This window comes from Giardia intestinalis, chromosome 3 (assembly GCF_000002435.2).
Source record: "Giardia intestinalis strain WB C6 chromosome 3, whole genome shotgun sequence".
Taxonomy (NCBI): domain Eukaryota; phylum Fornicata; order Diplomonadida; family Hexamitidae; genus Giardia; species Giardia duodenalis.
This window is the reverse complement of record NC_051858.1, coordinates 1,046,417-1,063,034: the sequence shown is the minus strand read 5'-3', so window position 1 is coordinate 1,063,034 and position 16,618 is coordinate 1,046,417. Positions and strand designations below refer to the sequence as shown.

The 16,618-nt window shown below is 49.9% G+C and overlaps 11 protein-coding genes across 11 annotated transcripts; 5 read left to right on the top strand and 6 right to left on the bottom strand.

Annotated features, from left to right (window-relative positions):
• Positions 1 to 30: 30 nt before the first annotated feature.
• GL50803_0016934 (Tetratricopeptide repeat protein) lies at positions 31 to 4,158 on the bottom strand (the record flags this gene model as incomplete). Its single annotated transcript, XM_001709944.1, has 1 exon — positions 31 to 4,158. The coding sequence occupies one exon, from the start codon at positions 4,156 to 4,158 to the stop codon at positions 31 to 33; it is 4,128 nt and encodes a 1,375-aa protein (XP_001709996.1).
• Positions 4,159 to 4,386: 228 nt separating this feature from the next.
• GL50803_0014030 (uncharacterized protein) lies at positions 4,387 to 5,112 on the top strand (the record flags this gene model as incomplete). Its single annotated transcript, XM_001709943.1, has 1 exon — positions 4,387 to 5,112. One exon carries the CDS (start codon positions 4,387 to 4,389, stop codon positions 5,110 to 5,112), a length of 726 nt encoding a protein of 241 aa, XP_001709995.1.
• Positions 5,113 to 5,193: 81 nt separating this feature from the next.
• On the bottom strand, positions 5,194 to 5,853 carry GL50803_0095693 (uncharacterized protein; the record flags this gene model as incomplete). Its single annotated transcript, XM_001709942.1, has 1 exon — positions 5,194 to 5,853. The coding sequence occupies one exon, from the start codon at positions 5,851 to 5,853 to the stop codon at positions 5,194 to 5,196; it is 660 nt and encodes a 219-aa protein (XP_001709994.1).
• Positions 5,854 to 5,920: 67 nt separating this feature from the next.
• On the bottom strand, positions 5,921 to 6,211 carry GL50803_005778 (uncharacterized protein; the record flags this gene model as incomplete). The annotated part of the gene is made up of 1 exon (XM_038046173.1): positions 5,921 to 6,211. One exon carries the CDS (start codon positions 6,209 to 6,211, stop codon positions 5,921 to 5,923), a length of 291 nt encoding a protein of 96 aa, XP_037901841.1.
• Positions 6,212 to 6,237: 26 nt separating this feature from the next.
• Positions 6,238 to 7,047, top strand: GL50803_005779 (uncharacterized protein; the record flags this gene model as incomplete). Its single annotated transcript, XM_001709940.1, has 1 exon — positions 6,238 to 7,047. The coding sequence occupies one exon, from the start codon at positions 6,238 to 6,240 to the stop codon at positions 7,045 to 7,047; it is 810 nt and encodes a 269-aa protein (XP_001709992.1).
• A 31-nt stretch (positions 7,048 to 7,078) lies between these two features.
• GL50803_0027614 (Ribose 5-phosphate isomerase) lies at positions 7,079 to 7,516 on the top strand (the record flags this gene model as incomplete). Its single annotated transcript, XM_001709939.1, has 1 exon — positions 7,079 to 7,516. One exon carries the CDS (start codon positions 7,079 to 7,081, stop codon positions 7,514 to 7,516), a length of 438 nt encoding a protein of 145 aa, XP_001709991.1.
• A 13-nt stretch (positions 7,517 to 7,529) lies between these two features.
• GL50803_0016935 (uncharacterized protein) lies at positions 7,530 to 10,154 on the bottom strand (the record flags this gene model as incomplete). The annotated part of the gene is made up of 1 exon (XM_001709938.1): positions 7,530 to 10,154. The coding sequence occupies one exon, from the start codon at positions 10,152 to 10,154 to the stop codon at positions 7,530 to 7,532; it is 2,625 nt and encodes an 874-aa protein (XP_001709990.1).
• Positions 10,155 to 10,295: 141 nt separating this feature from the next.
• On the top strand, positions 10,296 to 13,571 carry GL50803_005784 (uncharacterized protein; the record flags this gene model as incomplete). The annotated part of the gene is made up of 1 exon (XM_001709937.2): positions 10,296 to 13,571. The coding sequence occupies one exon, from the start codon at positions 10,296 to 10,298 to the stop codon at positions 13,569 to 13,571; it is 3,276 nt and encodes a 1,091-aa protein (XP_001709989.2).
• A 71-nt stretch (positions 13,572 to 13,642) lies between these two features.
• GL50803_005785 (Qb-SNARE 4) lies at positions 13,643 to 14,323 on the bottom strand (the record flags this gene model as incomplete). The annotated part of the gene is made up of 1 exon (XM_001709936.1): positions 13,643 to 14,323. The coding sequence occupies one exon, from the start codon at positions 14,321 to 14,323 to the stop codon at positions 13,643 to 13,645; it is 681 nt and encodes a 226-aa protein (XP_001709988.1).
• Positions 14,324 to 14,468: 145 nt separating this feature from the next.
• Positions 14,469 to 15,164, bottom strand: GL50803_005786 (putative Ribosome biogenesis protein NEP1; the record flags this gene model as incomplete). Its single annotated transcript, XM_001709935.1, has 1 exon — positions 14,469 to 15,164. The coding sequence occupies one exon, from the start codon at positions 15,162 to 15,164 to the stop codon at positions 14,469 to 14,471; it is 696 nt and encodes a 231-aa protein (XP_001709987.1).
• Positions 15,165 to 15,173: 9 nt separating this feature from the next.
• Positions 15,174 to 16,610, top strand: GL50803_005787 (uncharacterized protein; the record flags this gene model as incomplete). The annotated part of the gene is made up of 1 exon (XM_038046174.1): positions 15,174 to 16,610. One exon carries the CDS (start codon positions 15,174 to 15,176, stop codon positions 16,608 to 16,610), a length of 1,437 nt encoding a protein of 478 aa, XP_037901840.1.
• Between the last annotated feature and the right edge of the window lie 8 nt (positions 16,611 to 16,618).

Here is a 16,618-nt window from a genome sequence, read left to right as displayed (position 1 = left end):
ACGTAAATTTACGTATGCATGCGTTACTCTTCATTGGGCTGCTTGTGTAGGCCCATCAATTGATACACTGGCGTCTGGAGGTATGTCGTCTACGTCATTGTTCAATAATGCGGTGTCTTCTTCAGTGAGAGGAATGGTGGGTGACTCAACCTGCCGGCGAAGCCGTATCGAATCGTTTAACGTACGCACCATGTCAAAGACATCTTGCGTATTAATATAATAGAAGTGCGTGTTCTGCAGGCGAGTCTGAAGGTACTGCTCGTCCGGAAGCGGTGGATACGTGTCACTGTTGTAAAGGCCCTCAGGATCCGACTTCTGGATGTCTGTACTGGCCTCCCCAGTGTAAAACTCCTCTTGTCCATATGGAACAAGCTCTAGATAGCCAATCTGGCTCATGTTTTCATAATCTAGATGATATTGGCTCACATCTGGTCGCAACTTCTTTGCTTTTTCGAAGTCTAGAGCCGCCTCATCAATCATTCCAAGCGCACGAAGGCTGAAACCGCGTCTGAAAAATGCCCGATCGTTTGTTGGCTGAAACCGCAATACTGATGTGAAGTCATCTGTCGCAAGTTCGTGCAGCCCCAGCTCCTGAAGACACTTTGCCCGTTCGTGCAAATAAAAGACATTATCTTTCGTGACCCAGGAATTGGTGGTGGCAAAGCGAAGTGGGCCACGAAGGATGTGCTCGTTTTCGGGCTGATGGAGCCGATTCGTCAGTATCAGAAACTCGTCGAAGTTTTGAGTCTCCGTGTCTAGTTGTGCTGCGAGGGTCCAAAGCCTACTGTTAACGAGTTGTTTCTCTAAAGAATCAATCCGCTGGCTGTGGCATGCTGTGATTTTATTAGTAAACTCTGCTTCAGTCCCCGTGATGGGCAGACACTGCATTGTTGGCATGCGATTGACTACAGTGTCCCGGTTCTCTAGGGGAGCCGCCTGTGGCTCTACGGTTCCAAACGTTTCAATGATACTACTTGATGCCAAGCGGCGGCCTGTGTTGGGCCTGCTTCCAGGAGTACTCCCCGGATTGCTTGACGACGGAGTGCGAACGACAAATCTGCTGACAGGACCCTTCGACTCTTTACCAAAGCTATTGAGGAGGATCTTCTTCTTGCCCTTCTCAATCACTTTAGGAAAATGCTCATAGTCAGAGGGGTCATACTCCTTATAAAGCTCTACAAAGTGTGCAACTTCTTCCAAAGATGGTAACACAATTATGCCTTCTCCGCGGAGCTTCTCAAAGATCGGGCCTGCAAATTTTGCCGTAAAGGAGGTTTTGAGTGCAAGGGAAAAACACTTGGCCGCTAGCTCTTTTCTATTTGTGTACATAAGCGCTACTCCTTGCATGTAGTGTGCACGCGAAATAGCATAGTATGGGAGACCGGCCTTGATAGCATCTCTTGCGCAGTGATAGGATTTGGTGTACAGGCGTAGAAAGGCGTAGGTTCTGCTCATAAAGTAAAGTAAAGCACCAATACCAGTCGTCGCCATGGTTCCTAGATTAAGGTAAACGTGCCGGGCCCGGAATGCGTCCTTCACAGCGCGTTCCAGACGGTTGATGATGGCCAGAGCCCGTGCACGAAGAAAGTAGACATTAAAAAGATACTCCTTATCGCTTCCATTTAGCGGAACCTCAACCATCGTTGAAAGAGACGCTATCTCCTCTTGGCTCATCACGTTCCCATTAGTTTTCACAACCTGTGCAAGGTCATACTGACGTAAGGGCTTATTATTTCTAATCAAGTTGGCAACAGTTGAGATGAGCCGAACACCGCGGTGGGTGTACTGTGAAAAGTTGAATTCTTTAAGGGCCAGAGAGCAGCTTCTGACACAACCTATATAGTCTGAGAGATAGAAGAGACACTCTGCTTTCCGGAGTAGAACGTGCAGATTGTTGCATCCTGGAAGCGCTCCAGACAAATCCAGGAGAGGGAAGATGACAGAATTGGGTGAGGTATCTCTCTGCTCTGTCTGTGTAGACTGCCCGGCACGGTATCCACGCGCTGCAGAGGTGGGGCTTAAGGGATCCCGCGGTATAGCAGAGCTCCCCGCATATGTCAGATACGCAATTGCGATATTGCTGCCCGGCGGAAGAGAAGCTAGCACCCCATTAATTTTCTCTGCCTCAATCTGCTTGTAAAGCGGTTCCTTTGCGCCACCAGCGGGCTGTTTCTGCGCCAGTATCATGCACTCCAAAGCCTTACTATAGTTCTGTAGCTTCATGTGGCACATTCCCAGAAGGTAGTAAGTTTCCCAAAAGACTCCTGTGGGACTAGTGGACTGAATCTCAATGACTTTCTCGACGCAGGCTATTCCGTTATGATAGTCAAGGGCGTCATAATGCAGGATTGCAAGTAGCTCATATAATTTGTCATCCAAGGGATCTAACGAGAGAGCATATCTTATAAGTTCAGTTGCACGCTCGAAGTTCAGCTTTTGCCTATATAAAAGAGCAGCGTGGTAAAGACTCGGAAGATGGAAGAACCGAGGCTTGGGGAAGACCTTCCCATCAGCTGTCACAGTTGAACGCTGGGACTTTCCAAATATCTGTTCCTGTGCATGTGGTGTGGTGTTGCTGATAAGCGCGCTGGGTAATCCAGACTTGTCATTAGGACTGTCTTTGCTCCCCTCGTGATCACTTGAAATCCCAGTGCTGATACTTAGGTTTGGCCTGGTGGTATTGCCAGGATAGTTAGTCACACGCTTGCTCCGTTCAGTCAGGTCATCTACGTATGCATCTAATTCGATCATCTTAACAAACCTCGTCTCGTTGATTAACTGCTCTGCTGCTATCATTGTTTCATCTGCTCCCCGTAGACTAAGCTCAACGATGGCGTCTATGCTGGACTGTCCCCTGTCACCAAGAGACTGGAGGTAGTCCGTAGTATATGGTTTAGAGAACAGTCCAGCGAGGATCGCCTCGTAAATCACCAAAGACTCTTCCAGCTCTCCAATATTCTCACAGATTATTGCTTTCGCATAGGCGATATCTGCATTAAGCTTCCTGTGGGCACAGAATTCGATGTCTCTGAGGGCATTTTCATAAAACCCCATGATTCTAAAGGCATTAGAGCGTTCATAATACGTTTGGGGATTGTTAGGAGAATAGGAGATTGACTCCGAGAAGTCTTGCAGGGCCTCCGAGTGTCTACCAAGGAGAGCCTTTGCCTTGCCTCTACTGGCCAGATACTCGGGAAAGCACTTCTCCGTGGCCTCCAGTTCTGCTTTCTCGGAAGACAGCTGCTCGAGCTTCTTGTTACTGGGGGTGTAGATGGCCATAGGTGTATACTTGGGCGGCTCTGCATTCACGGCATCGTCAAATATGTTGAATGTTTCATTATCCTCAAACGCTATCAGTTGATAGCGCACCTTGTCCACAGTCATGATGACTCGCTTAATATCTATTTTCTCTTCTTCCTCCTTTTGAGCTATTCCTGATATCCCATAGGTGGCTACTTTAGAAGCCTTGGCCTTCTGCTTGGAAATAAGTTCTGCGCGGTAGTTTCTTGCTATTTCCAAAGCGGCACTGAAAGCCTCTACAGCCGCGAGCGCGTCTCCTATGATAAGGTTTGCTATTGCAAGTTTGAAGTAATTTTTGTGCTGTAGAGAGCGACTAGAGACGTTGACAGATTTCCGAAGGTCATCTATTGCTAAAGCGCCGTTCTTAAGCTTGAGGTAGGCTGCTCCGCGCCGTGAGTATGCACTGGGATGGGCCGGATTGATCTCTAGACATCTGGAGAAATCGCTTATGGAATCACTCCAGCGACGCAGATCATAGTAGCAGACACCTCTCCTAAAGAATAGGTCTGCAGAGGAACCTGTCTCGGAAATAGCATAGTCTAAGTCCTTTAGCGCTTCCTGAACCTTCTTAAGCATGTAGAACCCATGCGAGCGCGCAACGTAGAATACATAATTTGTCGGTTCAATGTGAATTGCTAGTGATATATCGAAGACATACCTATGATAGTCATGCATCTCAAAGTAGCACTTTGCTCGATTAAAAAATGTCATGGCGTTGGTCGGGATTAAGTCAATGGATTCTGTGTATAGTGCCACAGCCTCCAGCCAGAGCCCCCGCTTTGCAAGCTTATCCCCCTGGGCCAGCTTGATCTGCGCATCGCGCTCCATTACCTTTTTCCGCTGGCGATCAGCATACATTCAGGCTGGGATCCTCTGAATGCTAGATTTTAATTTACTAAAATTTCGATTTGCTTGAGGCTGCCGGCAGAGTGCCTTTGGCATTTTAGTCATTTTTATAATACCTTACTTCATAATACCTTATTTCATAATATCTTACAGCTTACCTTTCGGTTGATCAATTGTAAATTTCTATTGAACCACAATGACCAGGGTTGCTCTACAGACTCTCAATTCACTATAAAAATAATGAGCTCCGTTATCCGTTCTGCATTTCGCGATCGCACCAGAAAGTCCTCTTCTACCCAGGACCCTACTCTAGCAAGGCTGTCTCTGAACACCATGATGACTGCTAGACAAGAGCCGCTGGATGCCACGCTTTCCGCGGGAGACAATGTTCTTTCAAGACTAAGCTTCAGCAAAGGCTACCTGCATGGGCTGTCCTCCCACTTCAATCGCTATCAACTCATCAAGGCGGCTGTGGACGTCTCAACAAATGATGTTGTCGTTCCCGTGCGGGCGGTGGGTCGCCGAACCTACAAAAGCAATATCCTGGCCCTAGAAACATGGCTATCCGAAAACCTAGCGTCGGTATCTACTGAGCGAGTGAGCCCAGAGGCCCAACGTGACCTGGAAGTTACGATCTATTGTGCAATAGCTGCGGGCATCGCAGCCCAGCGGCCCTCACTCTTCAATGTAATGAGCCAGGTTGTCGATGTCCTCTCCCACGTGTCTATAGGCGAGGCAGATCAACTGGCGGCGAACCCCCTTTTGGAAACCCAGGTGGATGTGAAGAACTTAGCCGCGCGGCTTGTTGAGCTAAATGATGAGATCTCCCGGTACGTCACATCAATAGAGACGTGGGAGAAGCGGCTCGCCAACAGGATACAGGAGTTTGATTTACTTACGGCCGAAATACTCGGCCTGAAATCACACATATCCAACCTCAAGTCCCTTATTATAGCCGGCGAGTGACCGAAGAGCATGCGGCAAACCACACTGACATATGTATAGAGCTGAAGCCAAGGTCGAGCCCTTCTGGTAGCGTTTCAGCCTTCACCACTGGCTGTTGGATATGCTTGAGTTGGTGGACGACGGAACGAAAGTTCCAAGACCTTTCCCACACGAGGTGCACATGGGACTGGTCCTATCCCCGCTTTCGTCTCTATAGCGGATGTTCAGGTGCTTGCAGCACTCCCTGTTGCAGTGTTGGGGTTGCATTTCGTAGTCCAACGAGGGGGGTATCCGGTTCCTAATCCGTTGCTCGTCACTGTATTCACCAAGTTTGTAATGTCTTCTACCAGCTTTATAGTGTAAGTCGCTCCATAGGCTTGTTGGATCGTAAACCCTGCTTATAAGGTCTGTCACGGGAGCATCCACGCTGTAGTAGGTAACCTCCACCCCTGGGTCCATCTTGAGTGCCTCCCCGAAATGGACAAAGCTGCTGAGCCTGTCTGCGTACATCCTCGTCGAAGGATCAAACAGGTCGCCCATGTTTCTGAAGCACGCCCGTGAGAACCTTCCGCTTACAGGAGAAAGCGCCCCATAATTAGAAGAGAACGGGGCGACGCTGAGCGTGCTCTCCACCGGGGGGAGGATTCCGCAGTGGCCCCTGACGCGCCGCCTCCAAGGGTGCTCAGGACTATCGACAGGATTCACGTCGTCATAATCGTGGCCAAGAATGCGAGAGACAGACACAATGCCATTACAGCTCATGCGCGGATTATAAAAAGGCCCGCGTTTTAAAGTCTGTTGTGAACATTTGAAAGTAGTGTTTTTCTTTTTAAAAGGCTCTCGATGTGGTCCCGGAGTTCAGGGGCCTGGGATTGCCGGGATTCCCCAATGGAGGGTGATTGGAAAGTGCCGAGGCTGCGGCTAGTTGGGACTTTGCCCTGATAGGAGATGAGGACCGGGGTTTCTCTGGTGCGAGTGCAAGAGGGGGTAGCTGTCTCGGGCGGAGTGGCGCTGAGGAGCCCTGACCTGGCAACTCCTTGGATATGATGCTCTTGTGAGCCATCAGGGAGCGTGCTCGTGCACCAGGCGATCTCAGGGTGGGCATGGGAGGTAGAGCCATCTACTGGTTGTTTTTGAATTTTTAAAATGGTAGTTGATTTTGCCGACGGGGCACCCTCTGGGGATGCGAAAAAAGGCCTCTTTGGCCTTCCTCGGTCAGCCGTGGTTGACGGAGTAGTATCTCCTAAGACGATGGCCCTTCACAAGCGCTCTAGAAGCGACGTCAGTCACACATACAGCAGTCACCTTGTATGCGATGGAGAGCAAAGGCCCATCTTGCCGCTGCTCGATGATAACAAACTTTCGCCTTCGGCTGAGCCTGATCTCTCCTCCAGGTCTCTGTGTGGCAAGTCTACTCTCTCTGCTACGGCTGTAGACACGTGTATACCTCTGAGGCCCGTATATTGCCGTGCAATTAGTGCAGGGATACAGGGATGCAGAGTTCCTGCCCTAACCCGTTCTTACTTTGCTGCTCTGCCCTCGTTTACAGCGCCCATGTATGTTCACCTTGGCTCATGCAAGTCCGACGCTTTGCCTACGTATAGCATACAACTCCACTCGATCAAGAGCAGATATAAGTACGCGCCAAGGCCTCATTCGAAGCTGCCTGGCAGCACGATAGGCTCAGGAATCTCTAGTGCCCAATCCCCTCCCCGCTTAACCCCGTCTGCCTCTTTTAGCACGCCTTCGTGCGGAACCAGCACACCTTCTTCCTGTGCCAGCAGTGTGGACAGGGCGTTTGGTGTGACATCTCGTAGAACCCCTGGGATTCTTTCTGTTGATTGTGTGCATGACAACCAGTCCTTATCCATCGCATTTGCGACCGGAAGTAGAACAATGGGCCTTCCACCCGTTGCGATTACGCATGTAGTAGGGTCTGCTTCTTGCGTTGAGTAAGCTTTCTTGGCCCTGTTCAGTGAACAAAAGTATGAAGGTTGCCTTTGCTTCTGATCACGGTGGTAGGGACCTTCGCATGTTCCTGCAGCAGCGTGCAAGTGCACACGGTTATGAAGTGATGGATCTGGGCACAGAGAGCGATGCTTCAGTGGACTATCCTGACTTTGCCAAAATTGGCTGTGAAGCCGTCACCTCCGGCAGGGCTGACTGCTGCATTCTAGTCTGCGGAACAGGCATAGGGATAAGTATAGCAGCCAACAAGATGAAGGGGATTCGCTGTGCTTTATGCTCTACGGAATATGATGCGGAAATGGCAAGAAAGCACAACAATGCAAACGCGCTTGCTCTTGGCGGCCGAACCACTGGACCGGAAGTTGCTGCATCCATTCTCTCACGATTCCTTAGCACGAACTTTGAGGGCGGCCGACACGCGGCGCGCATCGCAAAGATCAGCGCTATGGAAGAATAAACAACTACTCGATTTACATCCACACATTATTGACCCTATCGTAGCACGTGCATCTACGTGGGCCTGTGGCTGTCCCGTTGATGGGCTCGCGTCCAGGCTTAAATGTGACGTTGGCCTTTATCTTGCTCGATGACAGAAGCCCACTAAATCTCCCATCGGTAGTACTGCCCTCTGGGGGAACCTGACCATCGTTCTTATTTTGGTGCAGCTTTCCGTACTGTGGTTCGTAGATTGCCCTAAAGTGATCGTTGTGTGTAGTCAGGAATTCGTTAGGGTTTTCTGGGGCATTACCGCCTCCTCCTACCTTATTGCCCTCCTCCGGGGCAAAGGTCTCTGTAAATCCTATTGGTCTCTCTCCAGGGATGAAATTAAATGGTTTGGTGTCAAACTTACAATTCTCGACAAAGCCGGATTCCTTCGATGAGGCAGTCTCGTCTGTTACCTTGTGAGGCTCGCCGGTCTGCGTGTTCCCTAGTCCGACTGCGCCTGAGGAGAACTTCTCATTGTAGTTACCTGGCCATGGCCTCCTGTATGCAGAATATGCTGGAATGTATGCATTAAGGGTCTTGTATGAAGGAGCTCCGCCACCCTTAGAATACATCCTGGTTGTTTGACAGAGGCTCTTATCGCAAAATCCTGCTGCCGCCATTTCAGCCGTGTTAGTGTATGCTCCATTCGACGCGGTATGTGGATACTGGTGTCTCTGAGCACCTAGAAAGTTCCGAGCCACAGGGGCATCGCAAAATGTAGTGTGGGGTGGCTTGACATACTCCACACCTGCTTCGGTAATTCCCATGGTCTTTGCTGCGTCCCAGCGCGTTCTTGATGATGCAATTCCACACTGACAGCCGCCAGGAGGAATGCATCCGTTGGTAGTCCTTGTGCAGCAACGACTCGATGACGGGAATGATGGATTATTTGAGAACGCAGAGTACGAGTGTGATGGATTGTACGCCAGGTTCTGCGGCTGATAAAGCTGCTGAGAGTTGACTGTGTTTGCATAGACGTTTGTCCCAGCCATGGGCGGCTCGTTGAAACCTCGTTCGTTTATCGAATCTGAGGAAGCAACAGCGTCACCGCTAGGCCCTGGCAGGCGGGTTACGCCAGGAATAGAGTTGGGTCGGGTGGTGGTTGTTATAGATGAAGGCGTTGCGGTTCTGTTGAAGGCCCCCTCGTTGACGTTATTTGTTGGCAGCCCAGTATCATACTCTGGAGATGGGTTTTTGACTGAAGAGTAAAGGTTGTCATGAGCCAGAGCTGTAGACGATGCCGTTCCTGCCAGTGTGGTAGGGTTAGGGTGAGATCGTGCCATGGCTTCATGAGCTACATGCTGCACATAATCTTGGCCTTGCTCCTGGTTTTCCTGTTGAGGAGGAGGTTGGAAGACCTGCGCCGAATTAACAACATTATGGGCTACATCAGAGACTGCCTGAGGGATGTCCGCTGTGCACTGAGGATTCTCCAATTGCTGTCCAAACTGCAGCGCGGCTTGGATCTCAGCCTGAGCTTCTTCTCGGCGATCTTGAGTTGACGATGCCTTGGCTGGAACCCTTGACGAGCCAATAGGAGATTTGATAGCAGGAAGCTCTGGGACAGCACCACTTTTGTTGAGTTGGGATAGGTTCATGCTCTTACTCAGAGTAGCAGGCAGCATAGTCCCGTCCAGTGTTTGATTCATTGGCGTGGCTCCTGAAGCTATCTGACCAGTCTGGTATAGCCGTTTGGCGCCCCCAATGGTGCTTATACCAGTACGATTGAATGGGATGGTTCTCCCTGTTCCAGTACCACAGAGCGCCCTTGTTCCCTCATTGCTCCCTGGTTGCGAGCCAGGAATAATCTCTCTGTTGGTACATTTCTGCGGGCACGCCCCATGCTTCATAGATTGACTCATGCAATAGGCCTGCTGATCACACTCTGGCGCATGCCATTCAGGATATTGGTTATTTCCCATGCCTACAACACCCTGCTCCTTCATCTGCTCGAGGTCACCAACGCTTCCAGGAATGATTCCCTGAGATGCTCTAAATGAAGCCGCCAGCTCCGGCTGGGTCGTACTCATCGTTCTGGCCAACACTTCCGTCCGGCTCATGCTGACACCCAAATTCCCTGTGCGCTGCAAGCCATCCAAGCGACCCGAGCCTGTGACTGGGAGGGCAGCGCCAGTTCGCCGCCCAAAGGACTGATCCGGGTTGAACTCATATGTCTTAGGGATATCCTGATTATAGATTGCTCTAGTTCCTTCGTTACTTCCCGGTTGGGAGCCCGGGATTAGTACACGCGGTGCACCCTCCGTAGTGGGTAGGTTAGGATCAGTAACTCCTACATGCGGGAAGTTTTGGGTATTGTATACCTGCCCCGTGCTTAGCATTTGACTGCCGCACGGAAGTCCCGTGTAAGGATTTGTGAAACATTGCTTAATCGTTGCATCTGGAATCATGCCACTCGGACCGCAGTACTGATCGTTGTACTCTGTATCCAGACGCATTACATTCGGATCGAGATCGCGAGCCACAGCCTCAGAGGTCGTTTGCTGCCTGCGGATGGGATCCGCCTGGAAGGCAAACTCTGGCCCTGTAGCTCGTGTGTACCCGGACTGAGACTCGGGAAAGCGAGCGTTGATGGCGCGACCGATGGACATCTTATTTTTGGATTTTTGGCAAGGCCGACTATCCGCCAAGCAAAATTGGTTTTTGCAGCTTTGTAAAATTATAAGTCAAATGGCAAATACTAAATGGAAATATGGAATGCAAAATTCTGGGCAGTTCTGTCCCATCCACAGATGACCTTTCCCCTATCTGATTCGGATCCTGATGTCCCCGAGGAGACGATCTCGTTTAAGACAGGCGTCAACCTCTTTGAAAAACATGTGCAAGCAATCTCTACGGGCAGTCCAAACTCCATCATGCTTGCCCTTAGCACTCTGCATAGCGCCGATTTCAGTACAGAACGCAGCAGATCACTTTTTTATCAGGTTGGCGGGCATCAGGCCCTCATCTCTCTGCTGACTCTCAACCGGCAAGCCGACTTGGGCCATGCTCCCCTTCACATAACCGCTTTGATTCTCTCGGAGTGTCTTGGGCTTATTAAAAAGCTTGTGCAATATGATGATGTGTCCCGCGTTCTTTTTGCCGGGCCTGTGTCACAAACCCCAGAGCAATACAACAAGGCGGCCTACCAGCGGCGAACAGATCCCCGTTCTATAAACTATGACGATTATAATTATGTCACGCTAGATGCTGGTGTCCCTATCTACCTCTCTATTCTTTTAAACCAGCAGGTGGAACCGGATATCCGGGTCCGTGCAATGCAAATTTTAACCGAGCTTTTCTTGTGTGCACTTCCCCGGCGGGTCTTCCACTACCTGGAAGGTCCTGCCAGCGTGGTTAAGCGCCTGTCTGCAGCCATTCCTCTTCTTTTCACCGGCAACATTTTCACCAATCAACTGAAGCCAAACAAAACCGTTGAGCCTGCCATTATACAAGAGGTATCTGCCATGATATACATGGTTTGCAACCTGTGCTCCTCTGCTTCCGCGCGTAATCAGCTTAGGACAAACGGACTGGTCTCCATTCTCTGCACCCTCTTAGATTATATAGACGTGGAGATATATGAGCCATGCGTCTTATGCCTCAGCAAAATGGTACAGTACAACAACCAGGCTGTTCTGCAGGAGCTTATACACGCCGCAAACTCTATTTCTCGCATCTGCTCCATGATCCTTCCAGCTGCATCTACTCAGTTTCTTCGGGCTGCTGCACTGGTGCTAGCGAAGGTAGCGAACGTTCCCGGTGGCGATGTGGTTGTCACAACATCTGGTGGCATCCAGCCCCTCATAAACATGTTGACCGTCAACGACAATAACACGCTACTTGCAGCGTGCCAGGTCATAGTTGGCATCAGCTCCAAGCCATGTGTTCACGATGGGGACCCTGACACTGCGGAGGCAAGTATATTCTCGATGAATCACATGATAGCAAAGGAGCTAATCAATAACAAAGTGCTGGTTCATATTCAGGAGCTGTTAGACAGCTGCGGGATAGAAGTGGAAGAACCTGGACCACCCCCTTCTAACGTGGCCCCGGGCCAGTGCAGAGAAGTGAGGCGTAACCCGCGTACGCGTTTATTTAAGCTCAAGGAAAACGTCAGTTCTGATCTCTTCAATCAGCAGGGCAACCAGCTTGACGCCCCGTCTAGTGCATCTAAAGCTGGCACTGACCGGGCACTCACAAAAGGCCCCAGCTTATTGAGTGCGTCGACTTCAGGACATAGAGACAATGGCGCTACTTCCCTTAATGACGAAGTGCCCCTCTCTACCTGGAGCAATCTAACGTCGTGGCTTTTGCATGCTCTTGCAAACATATGCCCATCAGAGCACATTGTGCCTATTCTCAAGAAGAGTAACCAGATGCTTCGGACCCTTCTTGGTCTTACTGGGAGCTGTAATCCCTGTGTTATTCGGTGGGCCTGCCAGTGCTTGGCAAATCTTGCTAAGCACCCCGAGATTGCCAAGATTTTATATGAAATAGGTTCGCTAGACGTCCTTTTCACTGTGCTGAAACGGTGCATTGAAAACTCTGCCTTGGAAGAAGACTATGGAAAACTAGCCAAAGCCGCCATAGTGGCCAGTGCTGCCGAGGCGTTAACTGGGGTCTTAGAAGACCCAAAGATTGCCGCTATAGCTGGGCGCAGCGTGACTGGTATCTTTGGGCTCTTAATACAAGGACTAAAAACTGTTGCAAACGGAACTGCCCGTGCATGGCTGTGTGGTGTCATTGCGCGGCTTGCTAAAGAGCGTGATAATAGCATAGTGCTGTTGGAGCATAGGGCCGTTGATTACCTCAGCTTCTTGTGCCTGGAAGCCTCTCAACTATTAGACTCATATGACTTTACGTTCCGCGAGCAGGTATGTCTTGCAGTTGCAAACTTGTGCTTCAGCTCCCCATTTTACCGTCAAGGAAGACAAAACTTACAGGACAGTGATACTCAGGTAGATTCTAGCAGCCATCCCAAACGACGTTCTGCCAAGCAGCAGCAGATGTTCAATCTATTTCAGCAGGAATATGCAAAGTATGGACAGTGCTACGGAGATGGTAACGTTATTGTGGAGTTCGGAAGACGTGGAGTCGTATCGGCTGTCTGCACGTTCTTGACCCCTGTTAGTCTCGGTGAACATGTTCAAAAAGTATCTTTACAGGAATTTCAGTGTCTTCGAGCGGCTGCGTATGTTGCACACGCTCTCAGTACTGTGGGGAGGAACGCTATCCTGATGTACAAGGAAAGAAGCATTGACAAGCTGCTCTATTTGATAGCTATAGGTGATAAGGCCACTCAGACCAGCGCAGCTAACGCGCTTCGGTGCATCCGGACAGAGATTTTTAGCATGCTTTCAGTTCTAAAGAAGTACAAGGGCTCACGGGTAGGTGTTTACACTAGAGATGAGCATAAGGCGATAATTGAAGCAGCCGGGAAAGAGGATGACACGCAGCTGGAGTTTATAACTAGCAACGGATCCATGGACGCAAGCTTGGGACCCGGTTGGAACGCCGTGACATTAGACGATGTAACAGTGGTCTCAAACAAGGTACGGTTTGCGTCAGACAAAGAATTAACTCCTAAATCCATTCGAACAAATGTAACGACTGTTTCAGCGCCATCTCCAGGTGTTACAAAGAGGACTAATGGCATTACACCGGCGCGGGTCTACAACTTATCTGGCGAGCTAGTATCTTCTCCGCCCAAACGGAGTAGGCCGGTGGCCGAGGAGGAAGAGGACCTTAATAACTACATGGAGATATACATCGGAAAGATAGAGCAAGACGGAAGCAAATCTGCCTCAAGATCGGAGGCGGTGAATGACAGCTTCAGTCAAGTATTTGTCAACAGGGCAGGTTCCCTGGATAGGTCGAATCTGCAGGGCTCCACCGGAACACTCAAAGCATCGTCAAAAGCACCAGAAGATAGCAATGATGTGAGGAGCCCGAGCGCAGAGCTAGATGAGGTACTCACTGTGCTGCCTAGCCCCGGTCCTCCAGGTAGTCCACCCGAAGCCTCCTAGACGTACCAGCTGCATACTGAGCTGGGGACAAAGGGATAGACAGTCTTACACGATTACTGTTCACTCTACGATCAATATCTGATCTCTGAGGGCTCTGGAGCCGGCTCTGGATTGTTGTGAGGAACATTGTGGTGGTATACATAGAACCCTAAAGCAGATAAGCCGAGGAAGAGAACAGATGCAGACCAAAGAACAATCTTAATTATTCTCTCACACTTGATCATTCTATTTGTGATCTCCGCTCCGCCCCTCGCATTGGCTTGGATCTTTGTTGCCCTGCTGCTTATTCCTCGCAGCTGTTCATTCTGTCTTCCCAAGTCTTCAACTATTGCATTTCCGATGGTACCTGCCTCATCGCAGTTTCTATTTGCATCTTCTAGAAGATTGACATTCTCTTGCTTCTTTTGTGCAGCGATGGTTAGGAGGTCATCAACTGTGCTCGCCTTGCTGGATACCTTTTTAGCGTCTGCACGGCGCTTTGCTTGCTCGAGTTCTTGTGAGGCATTTGCTATTTTTGTTTGAAGAAGCTTAAACTGTTGCTGTGCTCTACGGGCTTCCAGGCCAGTGACTCCCTTGAGCAAGCTGTCAACTTGTGTCTGGAAGCTCTTGGCTTTGGAGAGAGCTGTGTCCGCAGACGCGAGTGATGCTTTGGCTGATGCAGTTGTTGGGTTAGACTTATAGGCGCTGATGTGCTTCTGGAATGCCGAAAGAGCGTTCTCCATATCCATGAGTGAACATTCTATCTCTTCCATCCAGCCTTTCTTTTTTAATGTTTTTGAACGTGTTGGGTGTGATGAGTGGCTGAAAAACGCTCCATTAGAGGTAAAGATAACGAGACGCTGTTTACTCTTCGATTACTTTTCGGTTATATGCACCTCCACAATGCTGCTGGCACGTTTAGTGAATTCCCCACAAGTCCTCAAATGCACCACACACGCGGGCAGCCACTGCTGCAGCAGAAAGGGCGTATTGTGAAATGCATGCTCGATCGGTGGCATAGTCTGCGCTTACATGGCCATGTGCAATGGCCCCAATGATCACGCCCACTGGCTTACAGTCCGGAGGGGAAAGCCCTCCTGTAAGTTCGGTGGCAAGTTGCTTCATCGATTGAGGCTTCCCAGCAACTCTGCTGAGGAGCACGATCCGTATGTCTGGCGGAAGATGCTTCTTAAGGTCTGCTTTGACGACTTGCAGGAGCTTCCGGTTGCTGTCCTCTGCACGAATAGTAAGCTTGTATAACAGTTGGACGATGAGGCCACAAAAGCGCTTGAATGTACGCGGTATACGGACGGTGGGGTCAATCTTGATCAGGACTTTGTTCTCGGTATGTATCCACACTTCTAGTAGGCCGGCCTTGTTCAGTGGAGAGTCCAAAAGGGTTAGTAGTGTCTGGTGTGTAATATCGGGGCGCGCAATATCTGCCTGACGCTTGTGCTTGCGCAGAATGGTAAAATGATCGTCAACGTTCAAAAGCTGATATCTATCCTTGTTCTTGACTGTTTCTAGGAAGGCCCCCTCTAAAATGACTATTAGGCGAGATGTGCTAGCTGCTCCACTGTCAAATTTGGGCTGGAACACCTGCGAGTCAGTCATGCAAATAAAATGATTTTAAGGGACATCTGTTCTGCAAATGAAGATTGCACCGCTCCACGTCGCCGAACAATCTACAACTGTCCTCTTCTTCGTCGATACTATCTTAAACATCCATCCAAATACTCTATTCTTGGTATTTTGAGTGCTACTATAACTATTCAGAGACTCTGGAGATTGATCTCAAAGGGTCTTTGTCAGAGGTGTCCAGTAGTTAATCAAGATACGAATATATCAAAGCTTGAGGCTGTCCCAGAATCACGTCAGGTCCGCATTTCCCTTATTGCAAAATTTATAGCACAGTTTGAGGCCAGAGAGCAAGTTCAGGTCATAGCTCTCAGCAGGGATGCTCGTGCCCAAGAGTTTTCTCTTTTCTGTGCCACTCGTATTCAGCAAGCATTCAGGCTAAAGCGCGCTCGTATCTATCGGGCATTCCACATTTATCCTATCTACAAGATTGCGGCTTCCTGCATCCTGTTTCATTTCCAAACCATGAAAGGGCAAGGCCAGACTGGGGCAGCACGCTGGGCCGCAAGAGTGATTCAAAGTAGATATCGCGGCAATCTTTATCGACGCGTGTTTCTCCACCTGCAAGCACACATTGCCGAGATAACAAGGCAGACTAGCTCATCACCCATGCAGCTTTTGAGGAACCTTGACCCCACCGGAGCTCGCAATCTAGAGGCATTGGCTGAGGACTTTGTTATTCGCTTTCGGCTTGGCACCCCAGACAATGCACCATGGCCACCACGGCTCTACTGGAAGGTTTTCCTAAAGAATCAGCATGTCTGTGATGTATCTATAACGGCTCCACGCAACTATTCTGTTGAGCAGGAGACAGGAGTCGTCGATAAGCGCCTCTGGTATCATCGCATAACGAACAATCCGTGGCGCCTCATAGATCCTTCAATAACTGATAGCATAGTTCAGTCCTCGGCTGCAGTGATGCGTCCAGTCTTCCATTCTAGGGGAGAGCTCGAGAAACTCCGACGTGCAAAACGCCTTGCTTGGATGAGAGAGATGCGGAAGATCTCAATACTCAGGGATATGGGACTTGATGACCTAGAGCAGATTGCCAGCTCTGCGCTCCAGCACGACCCATCCCTCAGAACGACATGTAGCATTCTCTTGGACGACACCCCAACGAGTCTTGAAAAGCTTTCGCAGAGTGTTCAGAGCTATGCTACCTCTGTGAACGATGAGAGTGTTGATGATCTACTCCGGTGGTCTGGGACCCTTGACTACGATAAATACTCAGATGACTGGCTGGCTACCGGGGTTACAATTACTCAGCGAGAGATGAATAACAGCTCTTCGTTAGAAAGCTCCAAGCTATCTGTTCTTGGCATTCCAGGCCACCGTCCAGGTGCACCCCTGCGCTACTCAGCCAGTGTTCTCAATACCACTCTCCAACGAATTCAGGAGAGACAAGGGCCAGAGCCACAGTAGGCACACTC